The sequence below is a fragment of the Anolis carolinensis genome, chromosome 6, assembly GCF_035594765.1.
Source record: "Anolis carolinensis isolate JA03-04 chromosome 6, rAnoCar3.1.pri, whole genome shotgun sequence".
NCBI classification, from domain to species: domain Eukaryota; kingdom Metazoa; phylum Chordata; class Lepidosauria; order Squamata; family Dactyloidae; genus Anolis; species Anolis carolinensis.
This window is the reverse complement of record NC_085846.1, coordinates 116,995,598-117,021,884: the sequence shown is the minus strand read 5'-3', so window position 1 is coordinate 117,021,884 and position 26,287 is coordinate 116,995,598. Positions and strand designations below refer to the sequence as shown.

At 42.0% G+C, this 26,287-nt stretch overlaps 2 protein-coding genes across 7 annotated transcripts in view; one reads left to right on the top strand and one right to left on the bottom strand.

The window, feature by feature from the left end:
- The window catches only part of LOC100555440 (D-serine dehydratase), a 459,449-nt gene that overhangs the window by 291,187 nt on the left and 141,975 nt on the right, over window positions 1-26,287 (bottom strand). The gene's annotated exons all lie outside the window — the stretch shown is intronic.
- setd2 (SET domain containing 2, histone lysine methyltransferase) overlaps window positions 1-26,287 on the top strand; it is a 102,619-nt gene that overhangs the window by 71,319 nt on the left and 5,013 nt on the right. For 3 of the 5 annotated variants that reach the window (XM_008123477.3, XM_008123476.3, XM_008123474.3), the window contains 8 exons: window positions 10,609-10,657; window positions 13,539-13,707; window positions 14,888-15,563; window positions 18,298-18,426; window positions 20,725-20,864; window positions 21,204-21,315; window positions 23,643-23,723; window positions 24,766-24,867. In XM_008123477.3, coding sequence (XP_008121684.1) covers window positions 10,609-10,657; window positions 13,539-13,707; window positions 14,888-15,563; window positions 18,298-18,426; window positions 20,725-20,864; window positions 21,204-21,315; window positions 23,643-23,723; window positions 24,766-24,867 — 1,458 coding nt within the window. Of the gene's footprint in view, window positions 1-1,696; window positions 1,994-10,608; window positions 10,664-13,538; window positions 13,708-14,887; window positions 15,564-18,297; window positions 18,427-20,724; window positions 20,865-21,203; window positions 21,316-23,642; window positions 23,724-24,765; window positions 24,868-26,287 lie in introns of those variants that run through there. The other 2 variants (XM_008123475.3, XR_001731049.2) reach the window with 2 other exon arrangements.

Here is a 26,287-nt window from a genome sequence, read left to right as displayed (position 1 = left end):
TGTTCACTCCATTTAAACTGAAATTAAAATCTAACCTGTCTTGAAAAACGTGGGCTGCTGCAAAGAGTAATGTCGTGCTCTAAAGGTCTTACTGAGTGTGAAGGTTTGCTGCTTAAATGGGTTGGCGGTGGTACCAGGCTCTTCCATTAAATCAGAAGTTTTCATACAAAGTGGGAGAAAAGGTTTGAGAGATAAGAGCTGTGGTTCTTAGACCAATCTAAACTGCGTCTTCAGGATGAATACTTTCTCGAATTACTGAAAAGAGAGTCCATAAAATACTATGTCACACCTCTTTGTGTTTGTATGAAACCACAGGCTGTGAATCTTGCTATTTTTCTACGTAAAAATGTTTGGTCTATACTGCCCCTGGACTTGGTCATGTAAGGCTTTATTGCAAGGGTGTTTTTCTACCCCCGATGAGAGGAGAGCTTGCCTTGGGTTTGCATGCTCCTTAGTTCTGGTCTGTCCCCAGGTAGATTGGAAGAGGGCTTTACCTGTATGCAGGGGATGCACTGGGGTGAAATAGGGGTCTGTCAGTCCATTACGTTGCCAAGTACAGATGGTCTGCTTTGCCTTCTGCCCAGGCAGAGTGTGAGTGTAAGTACCTGCTGCTATCGTCTTCTCTCTTCAGGTAGAAAAAATTTGTAGAACAGGCATGGGCAGACTTTGGGCCTCCCTCCAGGTGTTTTGGACTTTTAACTCTCCAAACACCTGGAAGAGAGGGCCAAAGTTTGCCCATGCCTGTTGTAGAAGCAGGTTCTTGGCTTTCCAAGATGTGGGATGTTGTACTTTAATTTACGCATGATCATACTGTCTTGTCCTCATAGCTGTGCATTGATCCTGAAGGGGGGGAAAGCCAATTTGATGTTTTAAAAAACCATAGTGTGCCTCAGTTTGAGGGTCTATAATACTTAATCTTCGTGTTGGGTTAAGCCTGAAATGATCATTTTCTTGGGAAAGTTCAAGAGCAGTTTGCTCACATCTATGGTCAATTGTGGAATCATTATCCATCAAAAGCTATTGTTCCAAATTTTAAATGTACACTTGCCTATTGCATATTACAACTATAAAACCTTTGTATTTACATTTGCCTCTTACATATTAGAATGGTAAAGCCTTTGATTTTACGTTTGACTATTATAAATTATACCTGTAAAGGCAATACATGACTTTAAAATACGTATTTGATTGACTAGATTTTCCTGTGTAGGGTACTCAATGCAGTATTATCTGTATATCTGAAACCGGGCTCAGACACCAGACAAAATAACAGTAACAAAATATTTATCTCTGCATTTGGAGCTACTCTAATGGCACACTTGTTTATTCTGTCCTGCATTTTATCATGGCTTTTAAGAGTTAGCTGCTTCTGTCTTGACATTCCTAGTGCTTTGGACTTGTCCATTTGTGCTAAGCTTATTATTAAACTCCCAGAAAACATGTAAGCTGGAGTTGCTTGTAAACATTTGGGAACCTATTGTCTCTGGGATAGAAGCATAGCCCACTCCCCTTGTTGAGCAGATGTTCATGGGTTTAAGGCCTTTTGGGGGCTTTATTTCATGGACCTGGTCACCAAGGGGGTGCTGCGGAAGCCTCGGGCGGGAGGGTATGAAAAGCTTGTAACGTAAAGCTGTGTCCTTCCCGACCTCCTCCCTGCTGTGACCCCCGTGTAGTAATTTCAACCATTTCCATCCAGCTTCTCAGGGCAGCAAGGAGCTTGTTAACATCATCCCCAGCTGACCATGCGTCTGCTTTTCTCAACTCCATTTTCAACTCCGTGCTGAAGAAAGGAGCGAGCCTAGCGGGCGCACTGTGAAGAACACAGGAAGAATGGTTGGGAAGCTGGATGATGCATGAGACATATGATAGGTGGAAAAAAGAAAGGACAGAGGTGGCTAACTCTCATTGATGCCGACGTAAATTTGGTGCGTCCATTGCCGGCAATGGATGTCGCTCTGGGAGAATCCCCCTATTCCTGGCGGGGCAGAATCGAGTGAGCTATTATTCTTTTTTATATATATCTATATATACCTCACCACACACATATACACACACACAGAGCTGCCGTGGCTTGGCCTTTATGGTCGGAAGTCTTGCGTCCAGGACAAATACCGAGCTGCACACAACCCACTCAAACATGCGCAGTCCACACATCCAGAAGGATACGTTTTCAGCACAGGTTTCTGCAAGCGTTTCCCATTGACTGGGGAAATGGTGCACGTGTCTCCCTGTGCTGAAAACGTACTCTGCGCTGGAATAGTCATGCCTCAGAAGACGTCTAAAATCACCTTTATTCAGCTCCTGCAACAACCCGAGACTTAATGAATGTATGCTTTTGGACAGAAGACAAACCAGGTAAGTGTCTCAGTGAGGACCAAAGGAGTTGTTTCCAAGTATCTCTAAGCTGTGATGGCTAATGATTCCATGGGTGACCACTTCCCAGCTTTTGGTTGAAGAAGCTGGTGGGCGTTTGTGAACAAAACAATTGTGGAGGCATATTTACAACTTCCACTGGAATATTTGCTGCACCTTGAAATTGATCTTCTCAGTCCACCATTTTATCCATAAAAAGGCATAAACAATGGGGATTGTACCATTTCTTGGGTCTAGTTTTCGGTTGAAAGCCCAAAGAACATGACCAAAGTGAAGGTAACCCTGAATCAGATGATCTTATGAATCTCTCCTTGAGTTTCGTGCCATGCAAGTGTACCAAAGTAATGCATAGGAAGTGATAAAGCCCAAATCCACTGGCAAGTGAGCTTCTCTTTGAGGCAACTAGTCCACCAAATGCCCCAGTCTTTGGCCTAGGGACCCACGAGAGGCATTCTGGCTCTCTTTAGACTCTTACGTGGATTAGACTTGATCTAGTGTGCCTATAAATGAATTTGTAATAGACTGGAGGAGGTTGATCTGTAAAAGATGATTTTTGGAGACAGTAATGTTCTCCCACTCTGGACTTGTTTGTTATTATTTTATTACTGAGTTGGTGTCTTCTCCAAATATTTTCATTTGATTGGCCAATCCCAGCTGTTAGTTGCTCTTCATCCCAAACAGTGCCTTACATAAAGCTTAGGGAGAAGAAGGAAGATAATAAGGTGAGGCTAGCTACTGCAGAAGGCAGAGTCTTGCAACATGTTGAGTCATTGATAGGAATCAATTTGGTGGACAAATCTCAGGCTGATGTCCGGTCACATTCCAACTTTTTGCTATATTCACTTGAATAACTTTGGCCCAAGACCAGTAATGGTGTGACTTTCATTCTGGGGCCAGTTTTCTAATGCTCCTAAATGTGAAGAGTTTTTTATGCCCCTGAATTTGCCCCGGCAATCTGTGTTAAATTGATCCTAGGCAATCTTATATAGTTCCAGCTGTAAATAGTGAGGCACTATCAGGAGCTTTCCATTAATTTTACTAATAGGGATTGGAGTGTTCATATCTTGCAGAACTTTAGAAGTGCTGCTTTGGGTCTTTTTTTTAAGATAGACAAGGCAGAATATTAACAACAACAACAATATAATATTACGCCCAAATATCTGTTGTCTTTTTGGGGTTAGAGAACAGATTCCTGCCTGTAGGGCTTATGCTTTGACCTAAGTATTCAGGCATTACCTTCAAATTCGAGATTGGCCTGTAGTTTCGTCATGCTTTATATTACTTGTCCCAAGAGTGCTAGTTTATGGTGCAAACCAGTTGAACAAAGCCTGCACATGAAGCCAGGGAAAAAAGAAAATAGAATTAAATGGGTTTGATGACCAAGTTTGCCTTGTGCTGATGGTCGTCCAAATGTATCCCAGTCCTTTAAGATGGAAGAGATGGGAAAACCAAGCAAAGATAAGACCTGTATAAGGCAACAACAGTAGAGGAAGGCCATAGCTTTGTACAGCCCCGAAAAGAGCTCGTACTTAATGGAAATATGTTTCCACTTGGCTAAACATCTCCCCTGTTTTGGTCTGTTTCCAATTTTCTTTGAGCCATAGTAATCAGAATTTTAACCTTATTAAAGTTTCTTAAATGCCTACCATTTTTTGTCTACAATTGTGGGAAAATATGTTTATTTGGCTTTCCAACCACAATGGCCAGGCAGAAGGGCTTTATTAGCTCTGCCTCTCTGTTTGCTCCCTTCATTGCTTAATGAAAACAGACCAGTCTCAGATACAACATGGAGACAGATGGCTATATTGGAGTCTTGGTTCCCTCCCCATCATAATTGTTAAGGAGGCACTCCAGATTTAAATAATGCTGCCCGTTTTTATGGCCAAAATGTTTGGTATTTTCCCTGAGGGCATTTTGTTCTAATAAATGTATGATGGATGCATCTGTGTCCAAAAATAAAACTGAGTTACCATTGGCTTGCATTCCATCTGGCTCACAGTCTTCCTTTGTGTGAAGGAGGGTTTTTTTTTCCTTTTTTAATTATGGGAACAGAAACCGAGCATCTGTCCCAGAGATGCAATCTTAAAATGGCTTACCTGCCATGGCTTAATCACATTACTTATTATTGACTTATTTCAGAATGTTTCGATTCTGCTTTTCATTTTAAAAACTCCCTAAACAGTTCACAAGAAAAATAGATGCCATGAAACAGCAAAGAAAGGGTAAAATAATAAAAATAAAACCTTTAAAATTCATTTTTTAAAAAGAGTTAACCATCAGAATTAACAATTAGGAAAATCACCAGGAAAAATCCTTGGTTAATATTTGTTAAATTGGTTTGCTGTGGCTCTAAAATTTAGAGAAGGTAACACTAGTTCATTATTTTTTCTGTAAAATAGCATTTAAAGGTAAACCCCCACAAATTTAGTTATTTGTATTTATTTATTTCATTTGCATGCTGCCTTTCTCATGGAGTAAGACCCAAGGCAGGAGCCTCCAGTGGCTCAGTGTGTTAAAAGCGCTGAGCTGCTAAACTTGCAGACCGAAAGGTCCCAGGTTCAAATCTGGGAGCGGAGTGAGCGCCCGCTGTTAGCTCCAGCTTCTGCCAACCTGGCAGTTTGAAAACATGCCAATGTGAGTAGATCAATAGGTACTGCTCTGGCGGGAAGGGAACGGCGTTCCATGCAGTCATGCTGGCCACATGACCTTGGAGGTGTCTATGGACAACGCCGGCTCTTTGGCTTAGAAATGGAGACAAGCACCAACCCCCCAAGTCAGACACGACTGGACTTAACGTCAGGGGAAACCTTTACCTTTACTAAGACCCAAGGCAGCTCAGGAAAAAAATCAATTAGAAACCTGACAAAAAAATTAATAACAAATAAAATAATCATTATAAAATCATGGAAAAGTTTAAGAATACATGATTCCCCTCCCACCCCAATGTAAGGCCTGCCAGTGAAAGGAGAGCAGGGAAGGGACCTTTTCCCATTCCAAAGGGAAGGAGCAGCCACATAGAAGTCTGTTCTTGTTTCCTTACCAAGTGAGCCTCTAATAGGACTGAAAAAAAGAAAGCATTCCCACATAGACCCTGATATGGATATATTGTTCTTCAGATAGTCTGGACCTAAACCTTCTAACAACTGAGTTGTATGCCCACTGAACTTTGATATTGTCTGTTCTCCAGCCACGGCATTTTGGACCTGGTGAAGTTTCCAAACATTTCCGAAAGAGTATAATATAGGATGTAATCAAGGCATGTGCCCCCATAGCTGGATCTGACCATAGCTTTTTTTTTCTTTTTTCGTGTCAGGAGCAACCGGAGTTGCTTCTGGAGTGAGAGAATTGGCCGTCTGCAAGGACGTTGCCCAGGGGACGCCCGGATTTTTTTTTGATGTTTTTACCATCCTTGTGGGAGGCTTCTTTCGTGTCCCCGCATGGAGCTGGAGCTGATAGAGGGAGCTCATCCACACTCTCCCCAGGTGGGATTCGAACCTGGCAGCTTTCAGGTCAGCAACCCAACCTTCAAGTCACTTAGTCCACTACGCCATCTGGGGGCTCCTGACCATAGCTAGATCTGTTTTAGTTGTTCAGATGCACTCTTGGTCAATGCTGAGAGCTGAGCATCCAGGCTCAGAGTTTAGGACAGGTATAAGCAAACTTAGGCCCTCCCTTCAGGTGTTGTGGACTTTGCAACTCCCACAATTTCTAACCGCTGGTTGGGAGCAAACACTGGTAGAGTGTTGAGATAGCATCCTTGGAATCAGATCGAAAGGAGAGGTAGAACTCGGTGTCATATTGATGACTCTAAACTCTAAAACTCCCCAGTGATGCCTTGCAGATATTAGATTCTGAGCCCAGGGTGATCCCACAGTATCAATCAGGACTCCCCCCAGCACCACCTTCTGAGTTCAGGAAGGACCAGATCCCCTACAAAATAGTGCCACCAAGTTCCACTCTAGAGAGGCAGCTCAGAAGGATGCCTTGGTCCATGATATTGGAAGCTCTTGAGAGAGGTGCAGCAGAAGTAACATTGGCCCTGTTCACTTCTCCTTATAGGTCATCCATCTGGGTGACCATAGCTGCCTCCATTGACCCTTGTTTCATCACCATATCCCTGGCAAGCTAGGTGGCTTACTTATTTCCACTCCATGAAAATGGATTCTTGGGGACAATTGTGTCCATCACCTTGTCTATTTCCGTATTCCAAAGATCAACCAAGGTTTTGACTGAATCACATAGTGAAACAGTTCCTCAAGAGCCATCATAATTCATCTCAGTCGGGTATCCTCAAGCTGTGGCCCTCCACTGTTTGGGCCTCCACTTCCAAGAATTCTTGACCACTGAACAAGCTGGTTAGGGCTTCTGGGAGTTGGAGGCCCAGACAGCTGGAGGGCCACAGTTTGCCTCATCTGGATGCCTAAGTCTCCTTAAGGTGACAATCTTAGTCAACTTTTAGTTAACGCTTCACCTCTGTAGCAGCTCTGAATCCCAGTGAATCTAAACTCTTACCAGGTAGCCAACAGTCCATGACAAAAGGACTGTAGAAAGTTCTTCCAAACCCAGATCACCATAATCCTATACAGTTCAGAAAACCAAGATTAGAGTTGGTTCTGCATCTTGAATGGTAGCACATGTTCTGGAGATAGACCCATGATTTTTACATTGGACATGAAGTCTTGAGCTGATCCCAATAAAATGGTCTCAGCATGGATGTTGAAGTCCTACAGCAGATCTAGAAGAAGGCTCTCCAACAACACAGCCGAGATCAACTCGGGAAGGGAGACTTGAATATTACGCCCTGGACCAGTTCACATGCAGTTCATATTGCTGTAGGGCAGTCATGGGCAAACTTTGGCCCTCCGGGTGTTTTGGACTTCAACTCCCACAATTCCTAACAGCCGGTAGGTGGGAGTTGAAGTCCAAAACACCGGAGGGCCAAAGTTTGCCCATGCCTGTTGTAGTGTGATGCATTTCACATTTTGAAAAGTGGGCTGCTTCTCAAATAGGGACATTCCCACCTTCGTGGAAACATCACGTAGCATCCTATGAAGTAATCCAGATTTCATTCATAATAAGCACTCTGTTCATGTATTTTTGCTAGTTACAGGTCTGTTTGATAGGAGTTCTTGTGTCTGAGATTCCTTCACTTTTAGTATTTGCAAGTGACCATTAAAATACATACATAGCCTGTGACAACTTGCACTTTCCGCTTCTTAAGTTTAATGTGATGTGTCTACAAGACAGGATTGGGAATAAAATAATAATAATAATAATAATAATAATAATAATAATAATAATAATAATAATTTATATACCGCCTTATCTCCCAAAAGGGACTCAGGGCGGTTTCCAACAATAATACAACAACATGCAGCACATAACAGTATAAAAACACATTATTACACAAAATGAAACCTTTATACTAAAAATAACAATCAATAATTAATACAATAGCTTTGAAACCTTTGGCCCTTTAGGGTTTCCTATATGAACACATCCCTTTCCCCATAAGACCACCCTTGGCCCAATTTCCAGCTTTTGTGTGGATCATTTTTTTTTCCATTCTAAAAAGATAAAATCGCCTGCAAATGTGCAGTTACCATCAGTAAAACCTTGAAGATAAACCATTCCGGGATTGTTCATAGGTTTCCAAGAAATAACAAGTTTGAGCTCTGGTCTTTGTGGGATTTCTTTCCATCTGTGGCTCTTTTTTACATATGGACTTAACAGCTGGGATTTCAGAAGGTTTGAGGCAGAATGCCTGAGAACAACTCAGCAGATAAAATGACCCTGTCACCTGCATTTTAAACACATGATATTTCTTTTCATCTGTTGCTCCCACACACAAACATAGGCCTTTTCAAGATGTTGTCAATTTAATTTGAACTTGGCTTTTTTTCTGTGGCGAGAGCAGCATTGGTTTGTTTTCTTGGTAAGACACAATAAAGATTGTTGAAGGCTTTCATGGCCGGAATCACTGGGCTGTATGATCATGTTCCAGAAGCATTCTCTCCTGACATTTCGCCCACATGTATGGCAGGTTGTGAGGTCTGTTGGAAACTAGGAAAGTGGGGTTTATATATCTCTGGAATAATGTCCAGGGTGGGAGAAAGAACTTCTGTCTGTTGGAGGCAAGTGTGAATGTTGCAATAGGCCACTTTGATTAGTATTAAATGGCCTTGCAGCTTCAAAGTCTGGCTGTTTCCTGCCTGGGGGAATCCTTTGTTGGGAGGTGTTAGCTGGAGAGTCAGTCAGGAGCTAGTCAGGAGAGGATGCTTCTGGAACATGGCCATACAGCCAGAATACTCACAGCAACCCACAATAAAAGGTTGAGTATCCGTTCTCTGAACGGCATTCTGGATTTATCCAAATTTGGAAACATTTGCCTATATACACAGAGCCTGAAGGATATTTTCCATGCGCTATTTTAAATGATTTTGTGCATGAAATAAACCTTGTCTTCATTGAATCATCAGAAAGCAACAGGGTCACCATCTCAGCTACATATTTGGACTATTTCAGATCTTGGAGCACTTTGGGTTTACAGATACGGATTACTCAACCTATATACACAGAGACTCAATTATATTTTCCATGCACTGTTTTAAATGAGTCTGTGCATGAAATAAAGCTTGTGTTCATCAAACTATCTGAAAGCAACGGGTCACCATCTCAGCCACAAATGTGGACTATTTCAGATCTCGGAACACTTTGGATTTACAGATTGCAGGTACTCAACCTGTCCTAACTTAATGTTCACTTCAAAATCAGGCAACATTTTGAGTGAAGCTCATGTGCCATAGCCTTGCTCTCTCTGTTTTGCTTTTTAATAATAATAATAATAATAATAATAATAATAATAATAATAATAATAATAATAATACTTCCGAATCCAGACTGACAAAGTTCTGGAACACAACACACCAGACATCACAGTTGTGGAAAAGAAAAAGGTTTGGATCATTGATGTTGCCATCCCAGGTGACAGTTGCATTGACGAAAAACAACAGGAAAAACTCAGCCGCTCTCAGGACCTCAAGATTGAACTTCAAAGACTCTGGCAGAAACCAGTGCAGGTGGTCCCGGTGGTGATGGGCACACTGGGTGCCGTGCCAAAAGATCTCAGCCGGCATTTGGAAACAATAGACATTGACAAAATCACGATCTGCCAACTGCAAAAGGTCACCCTGCTGGGATCTGCATGCATCATCCGAAAATACATCACACAGTCCTAGACACTTGGGAAGTGTTCGACTTGTGGTTTTGTGATATGAAATCCAGCATATCTATCTTGTTTGCTGTGTCATAATATAATAATAATAATAATTTATTTTTCTATCCCGCCTCCATTTCCCCAAGGGGACTCGGGGCGGCTTACATGGGCCAAACACAAAGAACAAAACACAAACACGATTAAAACATAAGTAACAATATAACAAAAACAGAATAAAATAAAATGGATTAAAACACAATGATACGATATAAAGCAATAAAAATTATAATGAAATGATAAAATAATGATAAGATAAAATAAAGCAGACATTTAAAAGTCACCAAGGCCAGTCGCTTCCAAATATAAAATAAAACAGACAATTAAAAGTCACCAAGGCCAGTCGCTTCCAAATATATGCAAGAAATGAAATATTCTTGTGCTTCCTTCTGCCAGAGGCAAAATTTGGGAGATCATTCAAGCTTCTTTAGATTCTTTTTTTCTTACGTTTGGAGTTTAATGTATGGTTTATTGATTCATGCACTGCTTTCCACTATATCCCAGTTGTCAGAGGGTGGAAGAGGATGTATTCCAGCTCACAGCTCATTCCTAGTCTCACCAAAAAGGGTTTAGAACAGGCATGGGCCAACTTTGGCCCTCCTTCCCGGTGTTTTGGACTTCAACTCCCACCATTCCTAACAGCCTCGGGCCCCTTCCTTTTCACCCTCAGCCGCTTAAGCGGCTGAGGGTGAAAAGGAAAGGGCCCGAGGCTGTTAGGAATGGTGGGAGTTGAAGTCCAAAACACCTGGAGGGCCAAAGTTGGCCCATGCCTGGTTGAGAAGATACTTTGAAAGCAGCCAAATCTTGAGATCTTCAATGGACAATCCTCACCTTCTGTCCCTGGCAGAAGTGTCCAGATTTTTCTGCCATGGCATGACCACCCCAACCTTTATAGTTGTATGAACATGTTTGTCTGTTTTGGCAGCAAAACCTGACTTTGTTATTATGTTGTGTTTTAATAGGAGGTTTACCGGATCCCGAAGAAGAGTCAAGTGGAAAAGGAGACCACCGGTATGTGCTCAAGTGTTGCCTTTTCCTTTTGAAAACATAAATAAACAAAGAGGCTGCTGGTAGAGAGGGAAAACATAACTTCAGAAACATACTGAAAACTTTATTGCAACATAATTCAGTGGAGTGAGGTGCAGCTTTTGTATGAACTCACCAATTTAATTCTCAATGCTGGTATAATTTGATAGGAAAGCATTATTGTCCTGTCCATTCCCGGCTCAATGCTGCCTTTTTGTGGCTTCTCTGAAATTGTTCCATAGTCTTGACTTACCTGACTTTGTATTACCTGATTTTGTATTACCTGACTTTGTGTAGTATGTGTCTGTTTAGCACATACATATCCCGTTTTTGAATGTTTTGTAAACTCCTGTATGTTATCCACTTAACAGCTGCGGGTCCATGGACCATAATAAAGTTTATGTATACTGTATATACTCGAGTATAAGCCTAGTTTTTAGGACTGAAAAAAAACCTCCTCGGCTTATACTCGGGTGAGGGTCCTGGTGGGCTTATATTCAGGTCAGCTTATACTCAAGTATATATGGTATATTTATTATTTTTCTCTATTATTATTGGTATTGTTACATTTATTATTTTACTCTATTAATTATTATTATTACATTTATCATTTTATTTATTTATTTATTTATTTCAATATTTATATCCCACCCTTCTCACCCAACAGGGGACTCAGGGTGACTTACAAAAAACACATATATAAAAATTATACAGTGCAATATAAATCAGTTAAAAATTATTATTAACTTACATCAGTATTCATAAAACACATTATAAAATACAGATAGGCATGTTCAGTTCAAAAAACTGGGTCTGTCGATTGAGTTCCAGCGTACATGATAATAATTAATGCTGCCAATTATTATTCAAAAGCCTGGCCCCACAACCAAGTTTTAACCTTTTACTTTATTATTATTGTTTTACATTTATTTTACTCTATTTTTATTATTATTAATGCATTTATTATTTTACTCTATTTATTATTACATTTATTATTTCACTCTATTGTTAGTAAAAGGATACATAAGCACATTTACATTGAAGAAGATGAAAATAATGATTTAATCAGAGTTGAACAGTCATATCTTAAATTACAGTTTGATGTAAAGATTCAAAAACATTTAAACTACTGATGCCTCAATTAATGTAATTTTATTGGTATCTCAGCTTATACTGGAGTCAAATGTTTTCCCAGTTTTTTGTGGTAAAATTCGGTGCCTCGGCTTATATTCGGGTCGGCTTATACTCGAGTATATATAGTATATTGACTTGCCAGATTTCACTGGTTAAAACCAGAGCTTAGAAAAGTTCCTTTTTTGGACTACCACCTCCCAGTGGAAGATTCTGGGAATTGTTTTCCATAGAGTAGACATTTCCAGGCTCTGAATGAAACCATTCACAACCATTATTTCAAATAGGCAAAGTAATTTTTAAAGGCATTTGAAGGAATGTGTTATGTATGAGGAGTTTTTCAAAAACTGACTATATGGTGAGAATGAACTCCATAATTGGCTCCTGGAAAATTGACTTCAGCTTATGACAACCCTATGAAAGACAGATTTCAAGACATCCCTATCCTCAAGTCAGGCTTGCAGACCTAGGAGAGTCATGACATCCTTGATGGAGACCATCCATCTGGAATGTGGTCTTCCTCTCCTCAACAGCCTTCTAACTTCCCATGCCTTCCCAGAGTATGTCAGTCTCAGTTTAGTCATCTTGTGTTCTAGGAAAATTCAGGCTTGATTTTCTATAGGACCTTATTATTATAACGAGGGTTATCCAGAAAGTAGATTACGTTTTGGAATTAAAAATGAACAAATTATAGGAGAAAACATTTACCATACGCAGTTGAATGTCACACCCAAATAACATTCTCAGCATAGTCGCCATTCAAATCTAGGCACTTATCATAGCAATGAATGAGCTTGGAAACTCCTTCCCCACAAAATGTAATCTACTTTCTGGATAGCCCTCGTATTATTATTATTATTATTATTATTATTATTATTATTATTATTATTACTATTATATTTATTTATGTTTATGTCCCAAAGGAGACTCAAAGTGGCTTACAATTAAAAGTAGTAAAGGTAAAGGGAAAGGTTTTCCCCTGATATTAAGTCTAGTCTTGGCCGACTCTGAGGGTTGATGCTCATCTTCATTTCTAAGCCAAAGAACCGGCGTTGTCCGTAGGTCATGTGGCCAGTATGACTGCGTGGAATGCCTTCCAGCCGGAGCGGTACCTATTGATCTACTTACATTTGCATGTTTTTGAAGTGCTGGTTGGCAGAAGCTGGAACTAACAGAGGGAGCTCACCCCACTACCTGGATTCAAACCACCGACCTTTCGGTCAGCAAGTTCAGCAGCTCAGCAGTTTTACCCGCTGCACCATCGGGGCCCCCAGTATGACCACATCATTTAAGATATACAAATATGCAAACATTAAAACAGAATTAAACATAACAGCATTAGAATTCACAGTTAAAATCCATTAAAACATATTCAAAGCTAAAAATTGTAGCATTCATTTATCCATCTGTGGTATCTATAGAATGCTCCTCCAGTACTGCATTTCAAAGTTGTCACAACCAGATATAAAAATAGGAAATAATACATCATGGGCAATCCTCCCTTAATCATAAGTGATGAACTATCCAGGATTATACTCTTGATATCCCATGGAGTTCAGTGAGAGTTGTGCTTACACCAAAGATAGGTGTAATCTTCCTCCATGTTAACTGAATCAGTCCTTGGTGTGATCACTTTCTGTCTTGAACAGGGTTTCTTGGGGTTTTGTTTTCTCCATCAACCCATCTCCCAATTTTTGGGCAGGCTGTGCTGACCATGTCTGTCCATTTCTGACAGCAGATCGTGGGCGAGAGACGGCAGGAAGAGACCCTGCTTCGACCCCGAAAAACCTGAGCAGAGAACGAGACCCTGAAAGGCAAAGTCAGAGCAAGGAAAAGAAGAAACGCCGGGATTCTTTGTCTCCTCCTTCAGCGTATGAACGAGGCACAAAGCGACCGGATGACAGGTGTGTTCTGCTTCTCTGTAACATCTTCATTAAAGGCTTTTTGGAAACATCTCTAATACCCAAATATAAGTGATTATTCTGTCCTCACTGCCATGTGAACACAGTTGTCCCTCTGCATTTGTAGTTTTGACTTTTGAGAATTTTAATATTTATGGATTGATTAAAACTGTTTTCTCCAAAAATCTTTAGTCCTTCCAATGTGACATGATGGTCAGATTCCAGGTGGTCAGAATCTCTAAGGTCCTCCAATCCAAAACATACCAGAAAACCTAGAAATTCCTAGAGTTGTGTTCTCTCAAATTCAAAAAGTAGCAATTTATTTGTTTGCTGTTCTTTGCTTTTATGGAGGCCCTGTGTGCCTAACCCCAGTAATGATGGAGGGCAGAATGTCTAAAATTATTATTATATTCCTTTCTTTATATCCTAGTTTCCTGTCTTAAAACATGACTCAAAATAGTGACCAGCATAGTTCTTCCCATATCAGTCATGGGTTTGTCAAGAAAATGGCTCCCTGGATAGTTCCGTTTCTTCTTCGTGTTGTCTGTGAAATTGCACATATGACCCAGACCTCTTACTGGACTACAAACTTACTTTATTGTCTTTGCGGCCTTACTGACCCAGACCAACAACCCTAACTGGATCACCGAATCAAGCTAGTTGCTCCCTTGTCCCTGCCTTAAGCTAGATAATGGCTTCCACTTTGTTTATCAAGACATGTGGTGCTTGTGGTGAGAACTCCCCGATTACGACATTACACCATGTGCTTGCTATGTCTCGGGAAAGCCACGTAATGCAGTCCTACCATGTCTGCCAGCCCTTCACCCCCCACCCCAAAGCAGTGAAGCCAATAGGGTACGTTCATAATCCAGTAAGAGGTCCGAGTCATATGTGCGAATTTCACAGGTCACCACTCGAACAAACACAGTCGGGTTGCTTAGGTCAACAATGAGCAGGGCTATTTTTTATTTTAATTGTTGGGTGCTCACTCCGACAAGGGTTGGCCTCGAACTCATGAGCTCTTGGTCATAGTGATTTATTGCAGCTGGCTACTAAGCAGCCTGCGCCACAGGATAAGTTCGTAATCCAGTAAGGGGTCCGAGGCATATGTGCGAATTTCACACATCACCACTCAAAGAAACACAGTCACAGGTAAGCAACTTGTTCTTCCTTGTTCTCCCAGGTACGACACGCCAGCCGCCAGCTCCAAGAAGAAAGTCCGGATCAAGGACCGCAACAAGCTCTCCACGGAAGAGCGGCGGAAGCTCTTTGAGCAGGAGGTGGCGCAGCGCGAGGCCCAGAAGCAGCAGCAGCAGCTGCAGAGCCTGGGCATGGCCTCCCCGCTCCCCTACGACCCCTTGGGCTACAGCGCCGCCCACCACGCCTTCATGGGCTACCCGCCCGGCTACCCCATGCAATCCTACGTGGACCCCAGCAACCCCAACGCGGGGAAGGTGCTCCTCCCCACGCCCAGCCTGGACCCCATGTGCTCCCCGGCGGCCTACGATCACTCCCAGACTCTGGTGGGGCACCCCATCGAAACCACCCTGGCCGCCCCGCAGCCCGTGCCCGTCGTCCAGCATGTAGCAGCGGCCCTGGAGGTCCCCGCCCCGCAGTACGTGGCCCAGGGCGACTCCGTCGTCCACCAGGACACGAGCGGCGTCACGGTCTTGCCAGTCTCAGCCCCCGTGCAAGGACAGAGCTATGGCGTCTGGGATTCCGGCCAGCAGACCGTGGCCGTGCAGCCCCCCTATTCCCCGGCTCAGACGCAGCCCGCCATATACTACCAAGGGCAAGCGTGTCAGGCCGTTTATGGGGTGACGTCACCGTATTCGCAGACCGCGTCACCGATTGTACAGGTACATGTCTTTGTGGAAGTGCAATGGGAGGGGTCCGAGTGGCACGTCGGTTATATAAAGGCACATCTCCAGGCCTTTGATCATTGTAGTTGCCCTCTGTACATGTTCAAGCTTAGGGTCAATATATGCCCAAAGTAGAATTGTAGAACCATAGAGTCATAGAATTACAGAGTTGGAAAAGACCCCAAGGACCATCTAAATCCAACCCCATTCTGCCATGCAGGAAAAGCACAATAAAAGCACAACCTGACAGATGGCCATCCAGTCTCTGTTTAAAAGCCTCCAAGGAAAAAGCTTCCACCACTCCCCGAGGCAGAGAGTTCCACTGTGAAACATCTCATGTGGTCAGGCAGTTCTTCCTAATGTTCAGGTGGAATATTCTTTCTTGTCATTTGAAGCCACGACTCCATTGAGTCTTAGTTTCCAGGGCAGCAGAAAACAAGTCTTTCCCTCTTCCTTATGACACCCTTTCACATATTTATACCTGGCTCTCATGTCTCCTCTCAGCCTTCTCTTCTGGAGGCTAAACATGCCCAGTTCTTTGACATGCTCCTCATAGGGATTCGTGGTCTCCAGACCTTAGATCCTTTTAGTTGCTCTCTTCCCCTGGACCCCTTCCAGCTTAGTGTCAATATCTCTTTTGAACTGTGGGGCCCAGAATTGGATACAGTGTGATTCCAGGTGCAGAGGTCTCACCAAAGTGGAATAGAGAGGCACCAGGATTTCCCTCGATCTGGACACTTGACTCCTTTTGAAGCCCAGAATCCCACTGGCTCTTTTAGTTGCTGCATCACACTTTTGGCTCATGTTCAACTTGTTCTCCAAGAAGACTCCCAGATCTTTCTCACATGGACTCTTTTTGAGACACGCATCACCCATTTTGTCTCTTTGCATTTCATTTTTTCTGTCAAAGTGTATCATCTTACATTTGTCCTTGTTGAAATTCACTTTGTTAGTTTTGGGCTCTCTACTCTGTTAAGGTCCTTTTGCATCCTGATCCTGTCCTCTGGAGTATGAGCTCTCCCTCCCGATTTGGTCCCATCTGCAAACGTGATAAGCACGCCCTCTAAACCTTCATCCAAGTCATTAATAAAGATGTTGGAACAGAACTGGGCCCAGGACCAAACCCTCTTCATGGCTTATTTACTTACTTAGGCGATCCCTCGTAGTTCAAGGATGATTCTCTTCCATCTTGGGGGTGGATCGGTAGGTGGCTGAAGAGACCTATTCTTGATCCGCATGTTCTCCCTTCCGCAGTGAGGACATCAGTTTCCAGACGGAAGGAGGTCCCGGTCAGGGTTGGCTTGACGGGCCTTCCTCTTGGCACGTTTCTCCCTTAAGCCCTCCATTTGTGCCTCTTCAAACTCCGCAGCACTGCTGGTCACAGCTGACCTCCAATTAGAGCACTCAAGGGCCAGGGCTTCCCAGTTCTCAGTGTCTATGCCACAGTTTTTAAAGTTGGCTTTAAGCCCACCTCTAAATCTCTTTTCCTGCCCACCAACATTACGTTTTCCATTCTTGAGTTCGGAGTAGAGTAGCTGCTTTGGGAGACAACGGGGATCTTTGGGCATTCGGACAACGTGGCATTCAGTCCAGCAGAGTTGATGGCGTAGGAGCATCGCTTCAATGCTGGTGGTCTTTGCTTCTTCTTCCAGCACGCTGACATTTGTCCGCCTGTCTTCCCAAGAGATTGGCAGGATTTTCCTGAGGCAACGCTGATGGAAACGCTCCAGGAGTTTGGTGTGAGGTCTGTAGACCGTCCACGTTTCGCAGGCGTAGAGCAGGGTTGGGAGGGGAATGGCTTTATAAACAAGCACCTTGGTCTCTCTACGGATGTCCCGGTCATCAAACACTCTCTGCTTCATACGGAAAAATGCTGCACTCGCAGAGCTCAGGCGGTGTTGTATTTCAGTGTCGATGTTGACTTTTGTGGAGAGGTGGCTGCCATGGGAGCGGAAATGGTCGACATTTTCTAATGTGACACCATTAAGCTGTATTCCTGGCATTGCAGAGGGATTAGCTGGTGCCTGTTGGAAGAGCACTTTGGTTTTTTCGATGTTCAATGAGAGGCCGAGCTTCTCGTTTGCTTCTGCAAAGGTGTTTAGTGTGGCTTCTTCTGAGTGCGCACAGATTACGTTGTCGTCGGCATATTGGAGTTCTAGAACAGATGTTGTGGTGACCTTGGTTTTGGCTCTCAGTCTGCTGAGGTTAAATAGCTTGCCATCTGTCCGATAGATGATTTCCACACCGGTGGGAAATGGCACCCAAATAGTCACTTCTTTCCAAGATGAAGAAGAGGAACTATTGGAGAGAAGGAACCTTTGAGTTCAGTTGCTTAACCAATTCCAGATCCACCTAATAGTAGCCTTTCCTAGCCCACATTGGACTAGTTTGCTTGCAAGAAGGTCATGGGGGACTTCCTGAAACCAAGATATGCTCCATCCACAGCATTCCCTGCATCTACCAAGCTTGTAACTCTGGGCTAAGGTTCTGACACCTTTTCCTACATGGCCCACTATTCCATGTGGGCTTCTTTTGGGAGTGGATGGCTTTTTTTGAAGGAAGGAATGTCCTTCCCAAGATGTCCTCCATGCACTGAGTAGAAAGATTAGTGTTGAGAGGAACCTTGTGATGGGGAGTTCCTCTGCTCTTCCCTCCATCCTTGTTCTTGGGAAGCAATTGCCCATTAAAATAAGGCAATAAATCCCTGCAACTGCTCTTGCTTCTCTTCCAGAGTTACGCACAACCAGGCCTTCAATACATCCAGGGGCAGCAGATTTACACGGCGCAGGGGGTGGTGGTACAGCCCACGACAGCCGTGACCACTATTGTAGCAGCTGGGCAGCCTCCGCCTATACAACAGGTAAGACTATGTGTGTGTGTCTGTCTAAAATGGAGTAAATATTATTATGGTTAGTAGTAGTAGCAGTAGTATGCATGCCCTATTTTTTCTCAGCCAAAGGGAGACTCAAAGCAGCTTAACAATAAAAACCATAACAGTGGGTGGATTAAAACCTAACACATGCAAACATTAAAATATAATTAAAATTCTTGTTTGACATTGCTGGAAGTGGACAAGATATCCCTGAACAAGGGTGAAGAATGAGTGAAAAAATGCTTTTTATTCCCCAAATAATAAATTAGCTTTGATTATGTTTTTAGGGATTTTGGCTGAATTTTTTTATCATTTATCTTTGATTCTGTTTTAACGTTTGTATATCGGGAGATTTTAAACTGTACTGAAAGGCTTTTAATATAAGCCCCTTTGAGTCTCCTTGTTGGGGAGAAAAGTGTGGCAATAATAATAATAATAATAATAATAATAATAATAATAATAATAATAATCAAAAGTCGAACACTTTCCAAACGTTTAGGACTGTGTGATGCATTTTCAGATGATGCGCGCAGATCCAGCATATCTATCTAGTTTGCTGTGTCATACTATGTCGTTGTGTCAATAATAATAATAATAATAATAATAGACACAAAGACATAGTATGACACAGCAAACGAGATAGATATGCTGGATTTTCTTATCACAAAACCACAGAACACTTCGCAAGTTTTATTATTATTTAAATGATATCTATATATATAAAAGAGTGATGGAATCCTGGCGACTGACAAAACAACAAAACTAAACACCCCACAACCTTGAAAATTGACAGCACAACCCCTCATCCATGCCTCTAGGTTGATGCAACAAAAAGAAAAGAAAAATAAAGTCCTAATTAGAGGGAGAGGAATAATTGTTTTTATCCAATTGCTGCCAGTTAGAAGGCTAAGCTCTGCCCACTTGGTCTCCTAGCAACTCACTCAGCCCAGGGGACAGGCAAAGTTAGGCCTCACTTAGGCCTCTTCCACTGCCTATAAAATACAGACACCACCAGACAACGCCACAGCAACGCGTGGCCAGGCACAGCTAGTATATAATATAATTATATTATTATTATTATTATTATTATTATTATTATTATTATTATTATTATTATTATTATTATTATTGCAGAGCTGGAGTACATGCTCATTGTGAGGCCACAGTATATGTGCTATAGTTTTGGCCTGCTATATACATACCAGTATGAAACCATGTAATAACAACAACAACAGTAATAAATGTATTTCCTGTCTCTTCTTGCGGATCGAGGCGGATGCAACAGGGTAAAGTTAGCTGCAGCCTTGCTGTCTACATGTTTTTAGAGGCTTAAAAGCTGGGCATGAATGGAAGATACCTAACTGGAAACTGTATTCGAAAAATATAGTGTCAGGTTATGAATTATTTGAATGAAAGGTTTAATCATTGCACATGGCCCCTGGGTGCTTGCTTTCTGTGATTGTTGGGGTGTTTTTTAAAAATGAAAGGAATATTACCAAAATTTAGAAACTTCAGCCCTCCAGGTGTTTTGGACTTCAACTCCCACAATTCCTAACAGCCGGTAGGCTGTTAGGAATTGTGGGAGTTGAAGTCCAAAACACCTGGAGGGAGGGCCAAAGTTGACCCATGCCTGTCTTATTGAAAAGGTTGTCACATTGGTCATAAGGGAAATAGAAAATATTATGAATATAAAAATGAGAAGGAATCCAGTGGAAATATTACTTTTAATTAAAAAAGAGGATGAGAAAGATAAGAGGGGAAAAAATTTAATAGACATGCTATTAACAGCAGCTAGATTACTAATTGCAAAATATTGGAAAGGAGAAATGAAAATACAAATTAATGAATGGTATAAAGAAGTTTGGCGAATGGCACTGAATGACAAGCTAACATCAAATTTAAAAGTAAAGAAGGGATTATGGAAAAAAATGATTTTGAAAGTATTTGGAGAAAATTTCTAGAAAAATTATTGGAAAAAGAAGATGGGAATTTACCTCCAAATGAAGAATTGAACTTTTGGTGGGACTACAGAAGAAGAGATGGCTCCGGGGAAGGGGAGCACAGGGGTGAATGTGAATAAAAGAGGGGAAAATGTATAGAATATGTTTATATAATTGTAACTTTTTCTCAATAATAACAATAAAAAATATTTTTAAAAAAAGGTTGTCACAATTTGATTTTGCTCACCTTGCTTCAGAACAAGATCCACTCCTGTCCTTGTGTTTTAGCGGTTTGCTGCTTCTGCTATTTAAAGTCTTGCCTCTTTGCTCTCTTGCCCCTTTCCAGCCGGAGCTTGTGGTGACCAACAACCTTCTGGACCTGCCTCCGCCGTCTCCCCCGAAACCCAAAACCATTGTCCTCCCTCCCAATTGGAAAACGGCCCGAGACCCCGAGGGCAAGATCTATTATTACCACGTGGCCACAAGGTAACAAATGGACCTCTCAAGGCGCATCCAACAGCTATCTCTCCGTTAACGTATTACATTACGTACTTGCACTTTCTAGACTGGTGTTTTTTTAAAAAATTGTGCTTTTCCTATTTTTGTGGGGGGTCCTGTGCCCTTAACACCAGCAGATGTGGAGGGCTGGCTGTCATTGTTTTAAGAGGAACCTGGTGTTCAGAACTAGATCTCGTATCTGGGCAGCACCTGAGCATTTGGATATCAGCTCCTTCATGCAACTGGTTCTTAATGCAGCATTGTAGGACCTTCCTTTGCGGACAAGGGGACCTTTCTCAACTGTGGTTTTGGGTTTTCCTTTTGCAGGCAAACCCAGTGGGACCCTCCAAACTGGGACAGCCCCGAAGATGACGCCAGCCTCGAACACGAGGCCGAAATGGACCTCGGGACTCCGACCTACGATGAAAACCCCATGAAGGTACATTTGGGACTCTTTGCACAAAGTGATGTAACTCTGCCAGAAGCCGTGAGGCCAATCTGGTCTGTGTCGCTGCATAAAGCTTGGCTTTGTTTGATCTTATGAGTGGCTCACTTCTCAAAAACCAGTGCATAAGTCATGTACAGGTGTAGTTCCTCTGCCAAACAAATAAATGGTAGTATAAAATATTCTTGATTCACTTAAAGCAGAGATTATTATTTTATATTGCTCTTCTTTGTCCTAAAAGAATCATATTGTGCAAATCAAGAACTGCCACTGTATGTTGTTATTGTCAGTGTGAGAGGTTAAATTGGGAATCATTCACTTCTCCGTTTCAATTTTCTCCGTCGGCAATCTAGCAAACTGCTTAGTCACATGAACATAAATCCACACTCAGCTGTCAGGTGAACCCAGTGGTTCTTAACTTTTATTGCAATAATTACAACTATATACAAAGCACAGCAGTAGAAGACCATCTACATGTCCAGCTCAATTGATGGCAGCAACCTAAAAAACGTTATCTATAAACTTGTTGACGCCCACATTCCACAACAGTGATTTTTGTCCGGCAACCTCTACGGAAACTACACAGTGTCACTCTAGCCATTAATCTTTCTCTATGCACTTAACCATTGCTCTACTGGAATGCTGCACACATTAGCTTTAAACCACAAATGAAAATTTCACGCCACACAAACCATAACTCCAACAGTTATCAATGGGAGTGTTAGTGTCTTTGCTGTCTGTTCTGTAAAAGATGTGAATCTCTCCAAACCATTATCAGAAAATGGAAACAGTTGAAAAGTGGAAACTTTTTTTAGCTTGCAAATGCAAAACTCAGCACCAGGTGGCACTGAGTCGATGGGCTTAAGCTTGGTGCTGAGATACCTCTTTAAAAAAAAATAGAGAGAAAATGGAAGCACAAAATAAGAATGTAGGACTTCTGACAAAGCAGAAAGTGCAGGTTTTCCTCCTCAGATGCTTCCTTTTTCTAAGTCTATAGCAAAATAAAGAAGATTTCTGCTCCAATAATGCTGACCTCCATGTTCAGCCCTGCGAATCAGGCACTTGTGTTCAAGTTGCCAGACTTGCAAAACTGAGCTTTTTTCCCCCTTGAAGAATGAAAGGGATTTTTTTTTTCTCACAGACCTTTCTGCAGAGGCTGTTTCTTCCACATTATTGTCCCCACTTGATACAGACCTTTCATCCTCAGGAAACAGTCCAGAGGTTTTGAACAGTAGTCGCTACTCAGGCATTGGAGGCAGCAGGACCAGGGAATCGCTCTGGCTTGTTTGCCAGCTTGTTTTGATCATTTGTTGTTGTTTTCTTTATTGGTTTTTTTTTTGGTACCAATGAAATTATGCTGGTCGTTGGGGGAAAAATGGACAAAATCTGGGAAGTTTATAGAAGCCCAGTCTTCAGTATCAGTTCAAAATGCCCTGTAAAACCTTTGTTTGTTGTTTATACATAAGACTTATAATAAAATGGACTTTTAAAAAATACATTGGGATCTGAGAACATTTCAAAAACTTAATGTTGTCCTTTCTGTTTCTGGCAAGTTTAGAATTTACAGCATCTATATATATAAAAGGGTAATGAAATTTCGGCCTAGGACAAAACAACAAAACTACACATCCCAGAAACACTAAACTTGGCAGCACAACCCCTCATCCATGCCTCTACGTTCATACAACAAAAAGAAAAGAAAAATAAAGTCCTAATTAGAGGGAGAGGAATAATTGTTTTTATCCAATTGCTGCCAGTTAGAAGGCTAAGCTCCGCCCACTTGGTCTCCTAGCAACTCACTCAGCCCAGGGGACAGGCAGCGTTAGGCCTCACTTAGGCCTCTTCCACACTGCCTATATAATACAAATTATCTATTTTAACTGGATTATATGGCAGTGTAGACTCAAGGCCCTTCACACAGCTATATAACCCATTTAATGTCAGGGGAAAACCTTTACCCTTTACCTTAACTACCACCAATTCCTCAATACTTTATTTCCCATACCACCATACTTCGCCATAGCAACGTGTGGCCGGGCACAGCTAGTAACTTACAAATGGTTGGCTTCTTATATAAATAGGTGAACACAGACCAAAATTTGATCTGGATTGAGGGAACTCATAGCAAAACTGTGTTCTGTTTTGGTCAGGCCTCCCTTGGAATAATCCTGTGTCCAGTTCTGGCAGAAACGGGTTGGTTTGGATTGTCTTTGGGGGTCTCCTCCAGCTCTGAGATTCTGTTCTTATTTGATTTTATTCTCTTTCTTTTTAAAACCAACATTTTCAATAGTAACACCGGCCTTTTTTGTGTCTTTTCTTAGTCTTCCAAAAAACCCAAAACAGCGGAAGCGGACACTTCTAGCGAACTGGCAAAAAAGAGCAAGGAAGTCTTCCGGAAGGAGGTGAGGCTGTGCATCACGTTGGGATCGGTGGAGTCCAGATGCTTCTGCTTTTGCGCTGGAATATTGGTCTGGATGTTGGGAATCTTCCCCAATTTTTTAAAATTTCCCTCTTTGAGGCTGTTTGATAAACGTACAGAGCAGTGGAAAATTCACATTCACGTGGCTGTGGATGATGTCTACAAAAACACTTCTCTGAATGATGTTGTGAACATGCTTAGCTATTAGGTTGAACTATCTGCCCATCCAACTACAGGTCCTTTCTGCCACTACTACTTTGCACTTTATTGAGAAAACTACCTCTCCCATTTGATATACTTTGCACTTTGGCCCAGATCCTTGTTTTACTCTTCTGATTTGAATATTTATGCTATATGGTTTTATTGATATTAATGTTTTATTGTTGGTATAATTGTTTTATCATTTTATTGTTGTATGTTTTCGGGCTTGGTCCCCATGTAAGCCGCTCCGAGTCCCCATTGGGGAGATGGGGCGGGGTATAAAAATAAAGTTATTATTATTATTATTTTATTATGACACAGCAAACAAGATAGATATGCTGGATTTCATATCACAAAATCACAAGTCAAACACTTCCCAAGTGTCTAGGACTGTGTGATGTATTTTCAGATGATGTGTGCAGATCCCAGCAGGGTGGCCTTTTGCAGTTGGCAGATCGTAATTTTGTCAATGTCTATTGTTTCCAAATGCCGGCTGAGATCTTTTGGCACGGCACCCAGTGTGCCCATCACCACCGGGACCACCTGTACTGGTTTCTGCCAGAGTCTTTGAAGTTCAATCTTGAGGTCCTGATAGCGGCTGAGTTTTTCCTGTTGTTTTTCGTCAATGCGACTGTCACCTGGGATTATTATTATTATTATATTATTATTATATGCTTAGTTAATTTGTTCAACTCCTCCCCGTCCCCCAATCCCTCCTTCCCTCCTCCTCCTCTTCCACTTTCTGTGCCTCTCAGCCAGTCTTCTCTCACTGGTTTAAGGGGAAAGTTGCAGTTATTTAAATACTGTCTTCTGTTTTTCTTCAGATGTCACAGTTCATTGTCCAATGCCTGAACCCTTATCGCAAGCCGGATTGCAAAGTCGGACGGATAAACACAACGGAAGACTTCAAGCATCTTGCACGAAAGGTATCAGAGAGCATTTGCAAAGGAGCAGATAGCAACATTTGCTAGGACTAGGCCTGGAAAGGAGTCCTGGGAACCCCAAAGCTGTGAAGCTTACAAACTCTTCTCCAACTCAGATTGCTCTCCTTTCTTAACCTCCTTTCCTTTCCTTTCCATTCCTTTCCTTTCTTTTCCTTGCCTTACCTTACCTTACCTTATCTCCTTTCCTTTCTTTTCCTTTCCTTGCCTTTCCTTGTCTTACCTCTTTTCCTTTCCTTAACCTGCCTTGCCTTGCCTTACCTCTTTTCCTGTTCTTTCTCCTCCTTCTCCTTCTCCCAGCATGGGACCAAAGGCAACTCACAATATAAGTTCAGGACAGTTAGAATGATGGATAAGGGTGACTAGGTAACCAACAATATTTATAAATGACAGCTAAAATGTAATTATGATAATGATAAAAAATACAGCATATTGGAATAATACAGCCTTTCAGATAGGCTGGACCTAAGACATACGGCTTGAAAGGTTATAACCAGTGTGTTGAATTGTTACCAGAAATGAACTGGTGGCCAGTGAAGCTGTTTGAATGAAGGAGTAATATCCTTTGAGCAGCCCTACAAGGTGGTCTGGAGGCAACATTTTCAATTTGCTAAAAGTTCTGAATAGTTTCCAAAGGGAAGCCTCCATGAGAAGTACTTTGAAGTAATCCCAGTGTCTAGCCCAAGAAAAATGGAGGGTCCCATACCCCCACTTGTCTTGGAAGCAGATTTCGATGATTCTGTCAAGGAAGCAATTCCTAAGATTTGTCCCTTGCAAAATTATTCTGATAAACACAGAAAATGATAATAATGATGTTGTTGTTTACGCCAAACTGGCAGTGAGAACTCAAAGCACACACAGAGACATAAGCAAAAGCATACACAGTTCGGTTGGGAAAATGCAGTGGAATTGTTTGTGGAATTTAAAACAATTCAGGGACTAATGAAAATTCAAATTATTCTTGGTTTGGGGTGGGGGAATGGTGGCTGTTGCAATACTTCCAAGGCAGGAAAGCAAGGAAGAATTCAACCATCACCAATAGGCAGGAAGAGAAATCTCAAAATCTAGATTGCTGCAGACAAAGAGCTCGAGAGAGCGGAAATGGAGTTTATGTGTGCCGATAGCACTGTATGGAGTGGAAATGCCGCCTTCAAAGTCCGTGCCAGACTTCCTCCTCTTAGCAGACTAATCAGGCCTCTTATCATTTTAATGCCTTTAAATGTTGACGCAAAGATATTCCATATCATGACTCAGTCATGAATCCAAAGAAGGCAAGGACTTCGAAAGGCAGCTCTGAAACATCTAGGCAAGACCCTGAAGTGTTTACATAGCATTGAATACTAAAGTTAGGGTGGTTCCTGCCATTGTATGTCTCCATTTCTAAGTATGGCTGTGAAAATTGGAG